Here is a 19380-nt window from a genome sequence, read left to right on the forward strand (position 1 = left end):
ATTTCATTTTGTATGTATATAATATATAACATCATAACATAATCACCCATACAAGCGATGGCGAGCATCTACTAATTGTAATCTTTAGGTCTCTGGACAAATGTTTGATGTCTGGGCTTCGGCTGAGCCACTCAAAGACATTCATGTAGACTTATCCCAAAAACCGCTTAAGTGTTTTGGCCTTATGCTTTTAACTATCACCCAGTCTATGTTTGCATGTCTTCTTGAAGAGGTTCTTCAAGGATGTTGTTGTATTTGGTTGTAGCCATACATGCCCCAATACTTATCAGTCTTCCTGTCCCTGCTGCTAAAAAGCACTCTAATAGTGCCACTATGGTTGTCCATGAGGATGGTATTAGGCTAGACATAGTTCCAATTTTGTCTTATTATATTGGAGAATCCTATACATGATATTTAGTAAATTATAAGTGGGTTTTATATGGATTTTACTCAACAGCAGCTTCCATCCTGCCACTCTGCCATAATGGTCTGATTAATGGAGTGATACAAAAATTTACATCCATCCAATACAGTGTCTCTGCATTGAAAATTGGGTTTTTGTCTTACCTTCCAGACCATGGTCCTTCTTGTCTGGATGTCAGGTTTGGCCAGACATCCATTTCTTAAAAGGTTAAAGATTTAAGGCTGTGCCAAGTTTCTTCCATTTCAAATTATGCCTTTATTGGGACCACTAAGGTCCTGGGTACAACCAAAGCCTCAGATATTGTTTTAGATCCCTGTCCTGATCTATGCTTAGCAGTTTGTTAGAATTAGGTTGTCTCCTCTAAAGCCTTCATGTATTCTGGCATAAACGAGTCTCAGGTCCAACAACCTGTCAGCGGTTTGTGGCATTTCTATCCTCATAATTTCAAGGGGTATTACGACTTATTAGTCATTCAGGTCTAAATGCCTGATCACATTTGCTACAATAAACACGTTTACTTCAATTAACTCATATAAGCCCAAGTGACATGCACACACAAGTTTGTACATAATCACATGGTTAGACAAATTGACGGTTGTTGACCAGTGGCCGGCATTGAGCCTTGACCTGAACCCCAGGCCTTCTTATCCAACATAAGTACCTGACAGTGTAAACACTCTTGGACCCTGCTATAGCTGCAAGGGGTCTGCTGTTATACTGCTCACGGTGCTGGAATGGGATGTCCATGTACAGGGCAGTTGCAGCCTAGCGGTATATGTACTGGACTAGAAATTTAAAGGTCGCTGATTCAAGCCCCACCACTGCCAGGTTGTTGGGCCCTGGAACAAAACTCTTAACCCTCAACTGCTCAGACAACATACCGTCACAGTACTGTAAGTCGTATTGGATAAAAGCGTCTGCTAAATGCTTTTGGCCAAAATAATTTTGGCCATATAATGTCTCAAGACACACATTTACAGAAAAAAATAATGACAAATCACTTGCTTTTGAAACATTTATTATACAACAGTAAAATAACTGTCGTTTGTCTTGCCTACAGACCTTCATGCTACAACAGAAAAACTGCGACTTGACAAACTACACAGTGCAAACGATTCAGCTGTTCAGCTGAATGACCACATCCACATTACTTTAACTAAAATGTATTAAAAACATAGGAAAATAATTTAAGTAATTATGTCACCTTATCACTGCTGTCCCTATGATCTTTAGTATATCTGAAAGAATTTTGAGGTTATTTACTGATTGCTGTGACAAAGACCTTGGTCTTTTATCTAGTACATAAACCAAAACTAATCATAAAAACTATCTATATCTACAATATATAATAATAAGAAAAAAAGAGTGGGATCTGACCAGTGGGTCATTATATCTACGCTATGGGTGCTCTAGGAGTCGATATTGGTTGGCTTGGGTTTTAGAGACCACAGTAACTAAAATAACATGTTAGTAGAAAAACTAACATACGTTCATTCCCTTCATAGGCAGAAATAAGAAAAACTAGAGCACAAGTAAAAGTACACATGACTAAAATCTAAACATACACATTTGAACCTGCTCAGGTAGGTTCAGACTACAGACAGCAGGTTTTTATTCATTTGTGTATAAGACAGAACATGAGAACACAGACATTCAAGCAAAGGGAAACATTAAATTAACCTTTCATTACTTACGCAAGTAAAATCAACACTTCCACATTGTTGGAAATGTAATTTAGTGTAAAGGACATCTTAAATATGTTAAAAATAAATTTTCCTATCGAATCTCAGCTCTGCCTTCCGACTGGGCTGGGCGGCAGCATGAACAACCATTGGCTGTTGTTCAGGGTTAGGGGTAAAAAAGTCGGATCATAGGTCCTCATAACTGGTGCAACTGCGGCCCCTGCTGGCTGACTGATGGCGCCTGCACAGGGCTGAGGAATAATGCTGACGGGGGTGTGGTCCTCCGTACACAGTGCCCGTCGGTGTATGAACTCGACTCGTGCAGGTGAAAAATGAAGTCTGTACTGACTGTGTATGTGTATGTCTGTTGAGAGGCGTCCTCAGTCAGCGGTGAAGGGTCGAATCAGTATAGCGGACGCAAGCAGGGTAATTGGACACGACTAGATTAGGGAAGAAAATTGGGGGGAAAAATGTGGGAAAAATTTATATATATATAAACTTTTCCGTGGTATTTATAAAAGAGATTCGTCAGAAAGATGTCAGAAAGCACATGGAGTGTGAAATTAGAGTTCTGAAGCATGAAGACCATAGTAATGGAGTCATGATCATGTATCAAGTAGAATGTCTTTTGTCATATATACATATACACGTGTACAGTACAATGAAATTGCTTTTCCGCATATCTCGGCTTGTTTGGTAGCTGGGGTCAGAGCGCAAGATCAGCCATTGTACGGCGTCCCTGGAGCAGACAGTGTTAAGGGCCTTGCTCAAGGGCCCAACAGTGGCTGCATAGCAGAGCCCGGATTTGAATGGTCAATCTTCCGATTGATAGCCCAAAGTACAACCCACTAGGCTACCACTGTACGTATATTACTGAAATGCATTTCCACCAGTGCTCCAATGGGGGTGACTCACTGGTACACTGTATCTGCGCTTCTACTGTTTTCTGTTTGATGTATCATGACTTTTTCTTGCATATCGGCACTTCTCACAAGCCACTGTAGCTTTTTTGCCCTCTCTATAGACGGTTCTGAGCGATTCATAATGACTGAACAATTTCAGTCATGTGACAGAACAATTTATAGATGTCAAAATAATAAATGCCAATAAAACATTCGTCCCAAAACGGTTGGAATAATTCTAATAATCAGGATTTAATTATTAAGCAACATAATTGCACTAATCAGTCTTGCAGTCACATGCATAGATGTTCAAATTTAACGATTTGGAGACTATTCATCATAAATAAATAAACTCTATTAACACAAATACAGAACTAGGGCTGTGTGGGCAACTGTGTGTGATAAAAGTGGTGTAAAGAGATCACATCTACACTAACTTTAAAACTAAACGAGTTAAAAAGGCAAAAAAAAACCTATTTAAAACTTTGCTTCCGAGTCTGACCTTTCTGAACTTTCACATTTCAGAGACAAAGACATACAGAGTCCTGTCCACTCGTTCAGCCCTCGCTCTCTCCTCTTCACGTACTCAGCAGTCTTTGGGCAGAATAGGAGCTGCTCATTCTGCTGGTCAGGTGGTCCCAGAGAAGAGAAAGAGATGGAGCGTCGGACAGAACGCTAATCGGAGCCTGTGTCGGTCCTGTAGCTGGTGTGGCGACCGTCTGCGTTTAGCTGAGTGGTTTCTGTAGCTGAAAAGGGCTGCACTATGATCGGCTCACCGACTGTGGAGACAGGATGGCACAAAAACCACAGTTAACAATTCAAGTGACAGAAGTGCACAAATACCTACTCAGATAAAGTACAAATACTCATCCATATGAAACAGCTTTTAAATAAAGCAACTGTTTATATTTAAAAATAAAGCAATTGTCTATATTTATATATATATAAGGGATGTCCCGATCACGTTTTTTTGTTCCCGATCATTACTTCTGATCCTGATCCGATACCGAGTCTCAAACCGATACTTGTATTTTCTAGATATTGTCTAGATAAGAACTAGATAATACTGTTCACACAGTGCACACTTGAAGTACATTACAGTTATTCAAATTAATCCAATGTATATGTTTATCAACTGAATAGCTCTGCAGTGCTGTAGGAAAAAAATTTGCCTGCATCCAAGCTATTGCTTAATGTTCTTTTATTGTTACAAAATAAAAGTAAACAAACTTAGTGCAGCATTGTAGTACTGTAGTAAAACTGAAACACTCAAAATGTTGTGACAACGGTTTGATGGACGTTTCTACGCGAAGTGAGTGTGTTTTGACCCTTTGGGGCTTCCATAGTGCATGGAATAGCGTGCTTGGCTAACGCGATGACTCTAGCTGTCCGCTATTCGGTACCGTAACAGAAGAAGTTAATAAAGTGTTATGCTCCCGACAATTTATTAAGCAAGTGCATCACTACGTTGTTTTGTAAACCGGAGTGATCCTTGACTCACACACCATATAAATAGTAAAATTCTACAGTAATGAATGCAGCTCTGCTCCTACCGCCTCGTGAAACGCTCACATTGCAGACATTACACGTCGCTGTTGGACTTGTTTCACTTTCCAATTTAAAGTATTTCCACACAGCGGACATGCTGACGTAAAACAAAGGAGCAGATTAGGATCGGCCTTAGTAAAGCCGATACAGATCAGTTAAAAAATGCCTTGATCGGCCCCGAGATCGGATCGGGACATCCCTAATATATATATATATATATATATATATATATATACACAACTTATATATTATATTAACTTATATATATATATATACACACACATATACACACATAAAAATAAAGTAATTTTCCATATTATATAATAAAGCAATTGTCCACATATAAAAAATATATAAAATTTTCTATATATAAAAATTAAGCAATCGTCCATATACACCGATCAGGCATCGAGGTCGAGGCATGGACTCCACTAGACCCCTGAAAGACCCCTGAATGCCTAGTGTGTATATATATATATACATACATACAGTATATATAAGTATCTATATCCAATCTGTCAGTCTGTTTTGCAAAGTGCCTGCATAAAATTCATTCACATGCATTTATGTAAGTGAGCTGTCTATTTTGACAGACTAGCAATAATATTAGCCACCGTTGGATTTTACTGTAAATGTGACTGTAAAGTTTTGTTCTGGGTTTGGACCTTTTTCATCAGCCTGCATCTGAGCCTCCAGATCCTCAGGGGATACGTAAAATTCAGGGTCATGGTCCATAGGGGGTCGAGGTTTACACTTCCCGCAGCAGCAGTTACAGCAGCAGCACAGACAGCAGCAGCAGTAGCAGCCTGTAGCAATGCCGCAGAAGATGAACAGCGCCTGCAATGGAGAAAGTTTCAACAACGACGAAATGTATCATGAACTAATGCAAGGCATGTATGTTGTCTGTGTGTGTACACTTACCTTAGCCCACCAGCTAGACAGAACAAAGTACGTGTTGACGTTCTCCTCTCCGAACTGCTCAGCTACGTAGAGGCCGAGGGAGCCGTACTGGTCGTAGATGTTACGTTTTGTGGCATCGGTGAGGATGGTGTGTGCATTGTTGATCTCCTTAAACTTCTCTGCTGCTTCAGGGTTATCAGGGTTTTTATCCGGGTGGAACTTCAATGCTAGTTTTCTGTGTTCAGACAGGAAGATTGATATTCAGTAAAAGGAGTCAGATTGAACCATTTGGCCTCATCAAGTCACTGTACATCTGCCTTTGTGCTAAAAATCTTTTGATTAAAAGTCCAAAGCTCTACTCACTAGGTTACCACTGTCCCTACTGGACTGTTACAGGGTATGGTAGGTGTATATCAACTGTCTTAATATTCTATACAACACCAACGACTTGACACAGTGAGAAATGACATACCTGTAGCACTTTTTGATGTCCTCTGGCGTGGAGTTTTTTGTAACCCCCAAAACCTGGTACAGTGTTTCTCCTGATGTGGAGAGAGATCTCTGTCTTTGTGGGTCCATTATTTGCACACACACACCAATACACACATATGCACACGCACACTCCCTCACACACCCACGTCTGCCTCTGTTAGTAAAAGAAAGAGCGAGAGAGAGAGAGAGAGAGAGAGGGTGTGTGTTAAAAATGGTTGACCACCACAACAAAAAGTTAAAACTATAGCAAATACAACAGTCAGGTGATGTGCTCATAAGGATTTCATTTCTTCTTCCTGATGCTTCAGAGGAAGTTGCAAAGTGAGAGCAAAGTGAGTCACACTCACAAGGCAGAGAGGGGTGTGAAATTGAAAGTTCAGTTTGTGTTTTGTGTGCGTTTTCACAGTGACAGTAAGATACAATGTTAAACAGAGAAAAATTCACGATCGCGATATGACCAAAAGTATTTGGACACCTGACCATAAGCTTACTGGACATCTCATTTCAAAAACAAATGATATAAAAACATAGAGTGGCCTCTATGTGATCTTTTCAGCTATAACAAAAACCACTCTGTGGGAATTTGTGCCCATTCTGTCAAAAGAGCATTTGTATGGCTGGGTACTGATGTTGGTGAAAAAAGCCTCAGTTGATGTTCCAGTTCATTCCAAATCTCTAAAGTGGGGATGAGGTCAGGGCCCTTCCTAAACTGTTGCTCTAAAGTTGGAAGCATATAATTTCCTTTATATAATTGACTTATTACACCTGTTAGCAATTGTTGTGGCTGAAACACATTAATTCAATAATTATTTTATTATTTTACATACAGTGTATGTATTGTTAGGCCATCTAATAATTAGCCCCTAAAGGGGTGTTACTAACCTACAGTGACACGAGTTTGGACACATCCAAACAGGGTTATACCAAGATCAGTACTGTATATGAATCAGCACATTAGTGGGACTCAAGGGCAGTATCACTACAGGCCAAAGAAAGCACTGATCTCATAAAGTCATTCTTTTCTGTCAAGGTCTCGCGCAAAAATAATCAATAATCTACACTGAGTGGCAGGACTCGGTTTAGCAGTGACATTGCGTGATTTTTTTCCTTCGAAAACTAAAGCAATTAATTTTTCACCCACGGGAGACAGATTGAATTATTCTCACTGACCACGCTCACACACACGTTTAATCTTATTTAGTTCCGTTTGAAAAAAACCCCCTTCAAAATAGAGCTAACAGTGAAGATAACCGGTTACAAAAGCAGCGACCCCTGTTATAGGACGTGTTTGTGTCTTTAATACTCTGTTCACAGTGTCGATACAAGTGATTCAGGAGTCGACTCATTTTAAGCTTCTTTTCTCAGTCATCTCTCCGTGTTTACTGTTATAATAAATGTTGCGGTTGTAAATAAACACCAACTACTACAGAACATTTTGTGTGACTCGCTTACATTATAAAGCTCAGGCTTAATTATACTGGTTATTACCACAGAGCGGGAGCCGACTCAGAGTCGTTTACGATTTACCGAGGTGAACCACGAATGGATGTGCTGATAGAATCGGCTCAGATGGGATCGGACTGTATTATCCTTTTAAAGTAAATATTTCAATCAGCAGAATCGCATCGCATGTATGATGTGCACAACGTTAATTACGTGCGTTTTTTTTTTTTTTTTTACAATTAGTGATGGCAACCCAAGCAACTGTTCCACTGCACTATTTTACACTAAAAACTACACTATTCCATAATGCTCCAGATTGCATCATTCTAAATAGGTATCGGTATCGGCGAGTACAAAAATACATGTACTTGTACTCGGTTGGGAAAAAATGGTATCGATGCATCCCTAATAATAATAATCACTATAATAATAATAAAAGTATAATAATCTTCTCATTAGGATTATACACTGGTGAGTGAAACTGGCAAAATCTTAGTTTACACAACACTGTCCATGATAGATAATTAGGTACTCAAATAAAAAGGAAGTGTAATTGTTAATAATCAAGTAGGTCTGTTATATTTTTATTTGTTTTATTACAAAAAACGTCTGTGGTCCTTGTTTGCATATTGTTTACTCCATCTCGCCCCCAACAAGAAAAGTTTGGACACCCCTGCTCTAAAGAAACACCATCCATATGTTCACCAAGAGTCAGAATCAACTTGCAGGACTTGTAAAAAATGTAAAAAATAGGGATGTAACGATACACTCTACCCACGATGCGATATGATTCACGATACTGGGTTCACGATACGATTTTTTAAACAAAATAAAATTGAAGACAAATTATGAGAAAATTTCTTTTTATAATTCCTCTTAAAAAAATTAAATACTGTATTTCTGCTTATCTTCTTTTTATCTAAATAATGAATGCCCTTTTATTTCTGAGGTACGTACAAACTATGCCAAATAATGCTTATTGTGTAAAAAACTGAAATTAAATAATACAAATAAAGAAAGTATCCTCACATAAAACAAATTTGGCTGGAAAATCCCCTACCTGGCAACTTTGCGAAGTGCCATTAACCAGGCGAGGTGAATAGAACCAGTGCTCTCAGGTGTTTAAAGTAAATATTGATTCATCTTAAATGAATAACCAATTCGAATCTTGGCACATGTGCACCGATTTCTTGCGGTGCATCGTTATATCCCTAGTAAAAAATAATAATACCAACAATAATAAGAATTTCTGACTAAGCACAAACTAAGCTTGAGGTAAAAAAAAAGAAAGCTTATAGCAAAATGTGTTACCATCCACTTTAGATATCAAACATTGAGTAATATTCAATATGAGAAATTATGTAACATCATTAATTTCCTTCATGACATGTGATTATTTTGTGGTCTGTTCTCTACAAAACCAGGCACGTGAATGATACAAGCCTCAGAGTGTCATGCACATAACAATGCAATCATGTGCATTCCAAATATGTATTGCACAATAGGTCCAACAGGAAGTGTCAGGTTGGCTTAATGTCCTGACAACTGACAAGCAAAAAATCATGAGATGCAGATCTTGTTTACTGTTAACATCCTGAACTGTAGGTTGGTCGTATTGACTATTGAACTACAACGGGGATAAAAGCGACAACTGAATATTTACAGTAATCCCTCGCTATATCGCGCTTCGACTTTTGCGGCTTCACTCTATCGCGGATTTTATTTGCAAGCATGTCTAAATATAAACCGCGGATTTCTGCTAGTGATGGGTCGGTCGCGAACGATCCGGCTCTAAGAGTCGGCTCTTTAAAGCGAACGATGGGATTCGGCTCCTGGTTGGGAGCCGATTCGTTTTTGTTTTTTTTCGTTTTTTTTCTGTTAAAGCCGCACGTGATTGGTCAAGATGCATAGTGGCGTGCACAGACAGCGTGCACACGAACAGGAGAGAGAACTTGATAAAGTTCTGCAGACAAGGGGAATGTGTTCGAAAAGCTAGCTCTCTCTCTACATAGACGCATTTTACGTCATCCTGTGCGCGCTCCCGATAAGGAGGCTGTTCAAACATGGCTGACGGTGCGGACAAACGAATGGAGTTCTTTTCAAACGTAAATAAAATATTACTGATTTTTCACTTGTATAAACTTGTACCGAGTGTTTTTATTTGCAAGTTCGGGCTTGTCAGGAAATGTAACCGTTATCGTAACATGAAGGGAAATGTTATATTGACGTTAGCATGCTGTGCTACCTCAATCCATTGGTTTTAATGACAAGATGCTAAATACTAAAGCCGATGGAATCGGGTTATAAAAATAACCATCTAAACACATGGTTTTTACTTCGCGGATTTTCACCTTTCGCGGAGGGTTCTGGAACGCAACCCCCGCGATCGAGGAGGGATTACTGTACTTTCAACTTAGCGAATGAATCGGACCCATGGAGACCCTGACCAGGATAAAGCAGTGGTAAAACAGACAATGAGCAAATGAACGAATGAATGAAATGAATGAATGAAAATCTACACCTTATGGAGATGTTGTAGCCTAGTGGTTAAGGTACTAGACTAGTAATCAGAAGGTTGCTGGTTCAAGCCCCACCACGCCCAGGTTGCTGCTGTTGGGCCCCTGAGAAAGGCCGTTAACCCTCAATTGCTTAGACTGTATTAGGGCTGGGCGATTTTCACGATTAATTCGGTTAATTCGCATGAACGTTTTCACCCGATGTTAGAATGTGACAATCGCGATTGTTCACATACTTCATATCTTAATTAAAATACCAACATGTCACGAGGCAGAAACTGACCAGACGCTCGCGGAATATAAATCAGGGAAAGTTTAATATAAAAAGGGCAAAAACAGTGTACAAAATCAGGTAGAGTCCAAAACCAGAGGATAAACTAAACAGTAAACGGAAGACAGCAAGGATTATACACGGTAACGGTTCGATTCAGTAATAAGGAGCGCAAACATGATCGGCAAAACGAGACACAAACAGAAGAGTTTAATTAAGATTCACTGAATCAAACACAGCCAAACTGAATCAAAACTCCTGAGACGGTGAGCCCGATCAGGATTGGCTGACCGGGACATGTGACAGTCACGTGACAGTCCGTGAGAGCATGGGATTTGTAGTCCATATAGTTAGAAGCAGAACTGGCCCCCTCCATCCACCCCCCAATCACAAGAGGACAAAATCAAAGCTAAGCTGAGTGATTACTTGATGCCCCCCCAGTGTAGATACTGATACAGACTCACTCAGTGGTGGAAACAGTAAACAGGCTCGTGTTCCTTTTAAGAAACCTGTAAAGAACTTTTTGTAAGGTGGTTCTGCTGCACAATATTTAAAACGAGAGTTGTTTGTGAGCTATTCTTATAAAGCATATAGATAATTTAGATTTCTATTTTGTTTTAATTATTGTGATATCGTTATTGTTATAAAGTTTGAGTCCCTTACAAGGATAATTATAGGTGGTGCTGTTACTATTTTTGCACTTCTGCAGTCTTTTAAATTACAATGCAAAAAAAAGAAATTGGAGTCTTATTTCAATTGCATTATACAAAAAAAAAAAAAAAAAATCGAAATCGTAATCGACAATCGGTTATAATTTTTTGGGCAAAATCGCCCAGCCCTAGACTGTATGCTGTCACAGTACCATAAGTCGCTTTGGATAAAGGCGTCTGCTAAATCTGCAATTGGTCACCGATCAAACCTACATGTCTTGATACCCTGGCAACAAAATAACAAAAGAACAACTTCCAACAACTGATTTCCTGCATTATCTGGTCTGGTTAAAATGTTCTGGTCATTTGCATTTGACTATTTGAATGACGATCTGTACTCACTGTTCAGGATTGTCATGGCTGAGCAGCATCTCCAATGCCAAGCATTAAATGATGCGGTCTAAAGCACGTAACCATTGGACTCCAGAGCCAATGAAATCAAACAAAGAGCTACAAAGCCAACAAATGTGATTCCAAGATTAGGAAACTTGATATCTTAAATGCTAAAGTGAAATCAAACAGTTTAGGATTTTGTGATCCAGTGAGAAACACGTTCTCTCTGCCATATTTGTGCTTCGCATCTGTCCACGCCTCATTGGTGGTGCTTTAAAAAGATAAGCAGCAAACTGGGTTAATTATTTTGAACTTTGAGTGCAGCGACAAGCAGTAAAAATGAGCTTCAACACGGTAAGCTCAAAGTAGTGCAGCGACAAGGTTACAGATTAGCCGCGTATCACGTGAAAGCAGCCATTGGTGGAAATATTGGACTCAAGTGCCTTTTTTTCTATTTATTTATGCATTTTCTCCTGATTTAGCGTAGTCAATGTGTCTTCCGCTGCTGGGGATCCCCGATAGTGTTCGAGTAGGGTATATTTCCTGCTCACGCCTCCTCCGTACCCGTGCGCAGTCCTTAGGCCCAGGCACCTCTATCTGCTAATCAGGGTCCACAGTGTTTGAAGACCCCACCCACATAGTCCGGTCACACCGCCCAAGCAGACAAGTTAGCCAATTATAGTCTGCTGCAGGCACTGCCAATTATGCTCGCTAGATGCACCCAGCCGAGGAGTTCAGAATCTCGGCGCTGGTGTGATAGCGGAATATCCCTTTGTGCTTTTTGAGGATTCATAAATTACGAATTCTGGCCGCTCAGGTGGCGCAGCGGTAAAAAGACACGCTGCAACCAGAGCTGGATTCTGAGTACCTCGTATCGATTCCAGCTCCGCCTCACCGGTTCGAGGCCGAGTGGCTGTATGAGCAACGATTGGCCGGTTGCTCAGTTGGGGGGGTGGGACAAAGAACCGGATGTGGGTCTCTCTCTGTCAGAATGCGATTACGACCTCTGCCGGCTGATTCGAGGCGCCTGCACAGAGATGAGGAAGAGCGACCTTAGGGTGTGTCTCTCCGCATGCAACGCTGGGTGGCGCGGAACTCATCAATGTGCGGGTGGCAAAAATGCATCCGGCTGCTGCCCATGTTTCGGAGGGGATATGGGTTAGCTTCGATCTCCTCGGTCAGGGCAGGGTTCGGCATAGACAGAGAGGAAGCACGATGCGAATTGAACAATTGGATGTGCTAAAGGGGGAGAAAAAGGGGAAAAATTATAAAAATAAATAAATAAATTACGAATTCTGATGCTACGTCATACAATGACATTCTAGAGAAGCCAGTAGATGGATGCTCCCTGGTTATTCAGTCAGATTATTGCTTAGAATTAGAGCACCTGAGTAGGCAGCATTTTAAGGTATCTAAGAATTTAGACAGCCTTCTTCTCGAGACCTCATTAGGTTTTCACACAGACCCACACAGTGAGATTATTTAATCTATTTTAAACGGTACTAAATTGTGGGTTTACTTCTCTTTATACTAACCATTCCAATTGTATATAGCTTGTGGCTCTACCCAGTCTGTTTTTAACAAGAGCTTGCTAAGTGATGACGTGATTGCTTTCACCTTTATATTTTCTTGTATGGTGGTGTGAGCTGGTTCCTTGCTCTCTGTGAGGCTAATCAGGACTGTCAAAGAGCATTAGTGGATTAGCTTTAGTGGACAGGGTTATTTCTGTCCCCTTCAAACTCTGCCTGCCTTATTATACTGGGTACTGAGTGACGGAGAGAAAGAGAAAGGATCTGTGTAAAATGATGTGGATAGTGTGTGTCATGCTCCAGTACAATGGTAGAACCCTGCTTATCATCTTATTATAACAGCACTAATGTTGCCAGGAAGCTTTGATATGAGTGCCTCTTCACTCATCTCTCTTGATGACTCCCAGATCAAACCATCTGACAAGGCACAAAACCTGGATAACTAGCTCTCCTCATGTAGCCAACATGACAAGATCGTGCCGGTTCCTCCTGTACAGCATCAAGAACATTCGACCATTTCTCTCTATAAAAGCCAGTCAGGTTCTTGTCCAATCACTTGTAATCTCTCAGCTGGAGTACTGCATCTCCCTCCTGGCAGGCACTCCCAGGTCCACTGTTAAACCCCTGCAACTCATTCAAAATGCAGCTCTGCTGTTCAACCAAGCTAAACGCTGCCACATCACCCCACTGCGGTGTTCTCTTCACTGGCTTCCCGTAGCTGCACACGTTCAGTTTAAAACGACGACGCTCAAATACAAAGCCGAAAATGGACCAGCACCAAGCTACCTTAGAGAACTCATCACACCCTGCTCTGTACTACAAAACCTTCAAGGTCTCGCTCGCCCTGATCCTACACCCAGAACTCAAGGAAGACAAGCGTCAAGGCTCTTCTCTGTACTTGCACTCAAGTGGTGGAACGAACTTCACTTGTCTGTCCGAACATCTGAGTCTCTCGCCGTCTTCAAAAGATTAACATTTAAGCTAAGAACTAACATTTTTTGAAACAAGAGTTTCAGCAGATTTGTATCCTTGTACTTTTTTTTTTTAATGCATTTTCTCCGCATTTTCCTCCCAATTTAGCGCACTCAATTTTGTCTTCCGCTGCTGAGAGATACCAGATTGCATCCGAGGAGAGCACGTCGCTGTAAACGCCTCTTCCGACACGTGCACAGCCCTCCTCTTCTCTGCACAGGCGTCTCTTCCGCCAATCAGTGTCCTTACACAGCGTATGATGACTGACCCACCCACCCACACATAGTCCGGCCCCCACCCTGCAGATACGGTGGCCAATTAGTATCTGCTGCAGGCACTGCCGATTATGCCCGCTGGATGGCGCCCAGCCGACCGGTAACAACACCGAGTTTCGAACCAGGAAATTCAGAAACTCGGTGCTGGTGTGCAAGCGGCGCGAGTAGGGAGATGTTTACTATGGAAGCACTTCTGTAAGTCGGTCTGGATAAGAGCGTCTGCTAAACGCCGAAAATGCAAATAGTAAAAACATGCAACTAAATCAAGTACTGAATCTAACAGGGAGTCAACAACACATTGAGTAATTCACCAAATGACCAGGCAAACCTCAGATAGGGTCAGGATTAATATATGTTTTGTTCAACTCCTGATTAAGCCTAGTTCAAAGCACTGATGGCGGAAGTGTTATTGGCACAACATCAAAAATATAGTCCTAGTAAATGGAGATGGGACGATCGATCGGCTATGAATCGGTATCGGCCGATTTTTAATCAAAATATGCTATCGGCGATCGGCGATATTTCCTAAAAGTAGCCGATCCGATCGTGTGATATATAAAGACCACGTTAAGTTAACAGCTCAGTGGATTGATCCAGACTTTGAGCTACGACGCGCCAACCATCACATCACCATTCATCAACCATCGTACAGAAACCACAGTGAAAGCTCTTCATGACCTAAAATAACATCATTAACGTTGTGCATCATACATACGATGTAATTTTGCTGATTGTAATATTTACTTTAAAAAGATAATTCAACCCGGTCACATCTGAGTCGATTCTATCAGCACGTTATATAAACTCCTGGTTCACTTTGGTAAATCGTAAGCGGTTCTTACTTGTGATGTAGATGAGAACAGAAAACGTTACAGAGCCAATCCGAGGCAAAAGTTTATTCATTACCAAATTCGTTAGTTCAGGATCATCTGCTGAACTTTTAGCTCCTTAGACGGAACGAGTCTGACGGTCGGTTACAGATCTGTGGTAATAGCAGTTTAATAAAGCTTTTTAATGAAGCTTTTTAATGTAAGAGTCACACAAAATGTTCTGTAGTAGCTGGTGTTTATTTAAAACCACGACATTTAATTAATAACAGTAAACACGGAGAGATAACTGAGAAGAGAAACTTACGCTTCGCGAAAAATGACTCGTGAATCAATGAATCACTTATAGCGATACAGTGAACAAAGCGTATCTTCCAAAGGCGCACACACACACACACACGCGCGCGCTGCTCCGGTTTATCTTCACTGTGAGGCTCTTTTTAAGTTTATTTATTTTATTTACTGCTAACCCCCCCCCATCCCCAACCCCCCCCGATCGCAATCGGCTATCGGCCGATGTCCCTGAAAGGAGATCGGAGATCGGAATCGGTGCCAAAAACCCCGATCGTCCCATCTCTACTAGTAAATGAAGCCAAACCTTCATACAGATCACTGAAATATTTTAGGCTTTCCCAGTACACCTGCCAACATCGGTTCCATCAAAACACACACCACCCTCCCCCACTTTGTCCTTTCCGTGTTCTGAAAGATGAGAGCTGTGTGTTCATCTCTGCATTGTGTGTTTACTTTAATATGAGTGAAGCATCAGAGCAAACAATGTTGTTGGACAGTCACTCATCTCAGAACAAGCATGTACTCATGCACTGGAAATGTCATTAAAGACCAGTAGCCTTGCACCTTTTTTTCTTCATCTGAAAGAACAATGTGGTCTGACTTTTAACCACGTGTTTTATGATAGACATATTTAAATATGTTTTTGTTATTTAATATACACCGATCAGCCATAACATTCAAACCACCTCCTTGTTTCTACATTCACTGTCCATTTTATCAGCTCCACTTACCATATAGAAGCACTTTGTAGTTCTACAATTACTGAATGTAGTCCATCTGTTTCTCTGCATGCTTTGTTAGCCCCCGTTCATGCTGTTATTCAGTGGTCAGGACCCCCACAGGACCACCACAGAGCAGGTATTATTTGGGTGGTGGATCATTCTCAGCACTGCAGTGACACTGACGTGGTGATGGTGTGTTAGTGTGTGTTGTGCTGGTATGAGTGACCTCACTGTCACTGCTGGACTGAGAATAGTCCACCAACCAAAAATATCCATCCAACAGCGCCCTGTGACCACTGATGAAGGTCTAGAAAATGACCAACTCAAACAGCACCAATAGATGCGCGATCGTCTCTGACTTTACATCTACAAGGTGAACCGACTAGGTAGGCGTGTCTAATAGAGTGGACAGTGAGTGGACACGGTATTTAAAAACTCCAGCAGCGCTGCTGTGTCTGATCCACTCATACCAGCACAACACACACTAACACACCACCACCATGTCAGTGTCACTGCAGTGCTGAGAATGATCCACCGCCTAAATAATACCTGCTCTGTGGTGGTCCGGTGGTGGTCCTGACCCTTGAAAAACAGGGTGAAAACAGGCTAAAAAGATATGTAGAGAAACAGATGGACTACAGTCAGTAATTGTAGAACTACAAAATGCTTCTATATGGTAAGTGGAGCTGATAAAATGGACAGTGAGTGTAGAAACAAGGAGGTGATTTGAATGTTATGGCTGATCGGTGTAAAACCGCAAGTATTTGCATGTATTTGATATTCTTGGGATTTTTATAAGAAGCTATAAATTAAGCCACAGCTTATAAAATAAAGGCATGGCAAAACTGAATGTGTGTGTGGTGTCCAGCTAGAAATGTATTTAATAAATGTAGCCAGTGTTCATTTTTATAGTTGATTTACTCATGAGTGGCATAAGGGTTAGTCAATGGTAATAATAATAATTGCCTTTATGTGCACATTTGACTAAGTGTAAAAAAACCAACCATATTTAACATTTCTATATTTAGATACATTATTTAAATGACTACAGTAATATTGCTTTAAAAACAAAAATCGACCAAACAGACTGAAAACTAGCGTGCATTTCAAATGAATACTCCCAATCTGCCCCAAGCTTCCAACAGAGACGTTAATTTCCTGATATGCCACTAAATTCTCTTCTACAGAGGGGGATGTGTACCATTTATGATGCTTGTGTTCAGGAGAAAGACTCATGGCTCAGCACCAACACTTCTCCAGCTGTGCCCATGTTTCCTTCCTGAGAGCTTTGCCCTTCTGTGCTAAGCTTAGGAACGTCTGCCTGTCTTGCTCTCTTCTAGGAATGTCAAAAAACTGATTAACAAAGTGCTGTTCTGAGTTACACACCCTCAGTTTTTTGGGGTGGCGCCAGACTCCCTTTCCCTGATGAAGCAGTTAATTGAAATAAAATGTAATGTGATGTAGCCCCCCATATCTCACTTAATTCAATCATTACCAATTCCCCTATTGCAATTCTTCTTAACACAAGTACCACCCCACACTGACCAAGCAGGGCTGAGACTATCACTCGTCTTCTCCAACAGTCAGCAATTGCAACTCACAGAGAACCGTACCACGCACAGAGAGCTACGCTACTGCAGGTGCCACAAACAAGACAGCAGATGTCGCAACTATACAGCAGCAATGAAGTCTGTTTCACCTACCTTTCCCTCAGGGACAGACAACTGTGCCTGTCTGGATACCCAGCCAGGTCAAAATCACTAGCTGAGATTTAAACTCCAGAGCTCAAGATCTCAGTGGTGGTGGATAGGCGTATTAAACCACTCCAACACCCAAACCCACACTGAATTACAAACATGAATTGTATAATCGAGAAGCTTTAAAGGTACAAAATGCAAAATTCATTATGTGTATCCCCATACTTGGCCAATAAATCTGATTCTGATTAACAAGAGAGGTCAATTTAAGCATTTCCACTTCTGAGAGTGTGATTTAGGAGATGTAACGGCCAGCTCAAACATGATGTGGTGTGCGCTTTTAACTGTTTGTCCAGTCCTACAATCGATGATTAATATATGACTATATAACAAACCTAACAACTACAACCCATACACAGTCATAATAAGAAGTTTTAGAAAGACTTGAGAAATAGTAAAAAGCAGATCTAATTATTAGCAGGTTTTTTTCTACTAGGGTTTCCTGCATATATGTTTACTGACTACTCCCATTGCACTTATTAAGCTGTGAGTAAATTCAGAGATTTTTATTACAAAGGAGACGTGTTAAAATTATTGGCCGTGGTCATATGACATACAGTATCAATACCATAAAATGTGATTAGGCTTTCAATGCAATGTCACTTTGACAGATTTTGATTGTATAGATTTGGCATTAAATGATCAGATCGAAACTGAAAATGAAGTGCAAATGAAAGGGAATTAAAACGATTAGAGGTGAAATCAGTATAATTCGCACTATTGCTACACTTAGTTATTGAGTCAATGAAAGGAATAATAAAGTCAGGCCTTCAAACCCTAAATTAAACCATACAAACTGGAAAACACTAATGTACAGAAAATACATTATGTAACGCTTCCCTTTAACAAACAAGAAAATGACACAGTCTTTGTAATGAATAAATACTACTTAAATTACACTGTGTTGGGCTATAATGCTGAAACTCTGTGGAAAATGAATAAAAGAAAAGGTTATTTTATACATGTTTATCAACCAGCTGGATTTAGAAACCTTAAGCTCCCTATTCAACGAGAACATGCCGGCTGAATAACAAACGGCTCCGTGCTTCCTATAAAAGCGCACTTCATACAATACTGTAGAATAGCTTCTATACCCGATGTAGTGCACTACTTGTAAAAAAAACAGGCTCATTCGGATTAACCCGGCTAATGCTGGTTCTCTGGATATAGCAGTTTACTGACAGTGGTAATGCAGTCTAGAGCTATATAACAGGCAAGTCAATTTCTTACCTTTGTAGGGAGGTGTAAACTCGAATACTACAGGTTAGAATCCCGTCAGTAACACTTTTTATTACTTATTTTTAGTTTGTAGTAAATAATATTCGGACACTCAAACGCTACAAAGCCTCTCTGATTAACCTCGTTTGGAAGGACTCGTCCAGTGACGTCAGGGGCGGAGACACGAGCAGACTTTGGGATGCAAATGAGCAAAAGGAATGGGCTGTGTTCGAAATATCATTCTACTGCATACTGCCACAGGATATGGTGCATACTGCCCAAACATATACTGCATATTGCCCTAGGATATACTGCATACTGCCCCAGGATATACTGCATACTGCCCAAACATATACTGCATACTGCCCAAACATATACTGCATATTGCCCAAACATATACTGCATACTGCCCCAGGATATAGTGCATACTGCCCAAACATATACTGCATACTGCCCTAGGATATAGTGCATACTGCCCAAACATATACTGCATATTGCCCTAGGATATACTGCATACTGCCCCAGGATATAGTGCATACTGCCCAAACATATACTGCATGCTGCC

General features: G+C 40.7%; 1 protein-coding gene across 1 annotated transcript; it reads right to left on the reverse strand.

Annotated features, from left to right (window-relative positions):
- Window positions 1-1425: 1425 nt before the first annotated feature.
- Window positions 1426-18953, reverse strand: dnajc5ab (DnaJ (Hsp40) homolog, subfamily C, member 5ab). Its single transcript, XM_063015130.1, has 5 exons — window positions 18828-18953; window positions 5929-6102; window positions 5478-5691; window positions 5222-5393; window positions 1426-3787 (listed from the first exon to the last, which is right to left on the reverse strand). Exons 2-5 carry the CDS (start codon window positions 6033-6035, stop codon window positions 3684-3686), a joined length of 597 nt encoding a protein of 198 aa, XP_062871200.1. The 5' UTR covers window positions 6036-6102; window positions 18828-18953; the 3' UTR covers window positions 1426-3683.
- Between the last annotated feature and the right edge of the window lie 427 nt (window positions 18954-19380).

Source organism: Trichomycterus rosablanca, chromosome 19 (assembly GCF_030014385.1).
Source record: "Trichomycterus rosablanca isolate fTriRos1 chromosome 19, fTriRos1.hap1, whole genome shotgun sequence".
In the NCBI taxonomy this organism is placed as follows: Eukaryota; Metazoa; Chordata; class Actinopteri; order Siluriformes; family Trichomycteridae; genus Trichomycterus; species Trichomycterus rosablanca.

Excerpts from the sequence above, each read along its gene's own strand:
- dnajc5ab (XM_063015130.1), bottom strand. The coding sequence starts at position 6,035 with ATGGACCCACAAAGACAGAGATCTCTCTCCACATCAGGAGAAACACTG. Across the intron at positions 5,692-5,928 it reads GACATCAAAAAGTGCTACAG|AAAACTAGCATTGAAGTTCC; the intron begins GTATGTCATTTC and ends GTCTGAACACAG. Across the intron at positions 3,788-5,221 it reads GATGCAGGCTGATGAAAAAG|TCGGTGAGCCGATCATAGTG; the intron begins GTCCAAACCCAG and ends CTGTCTCCACAG.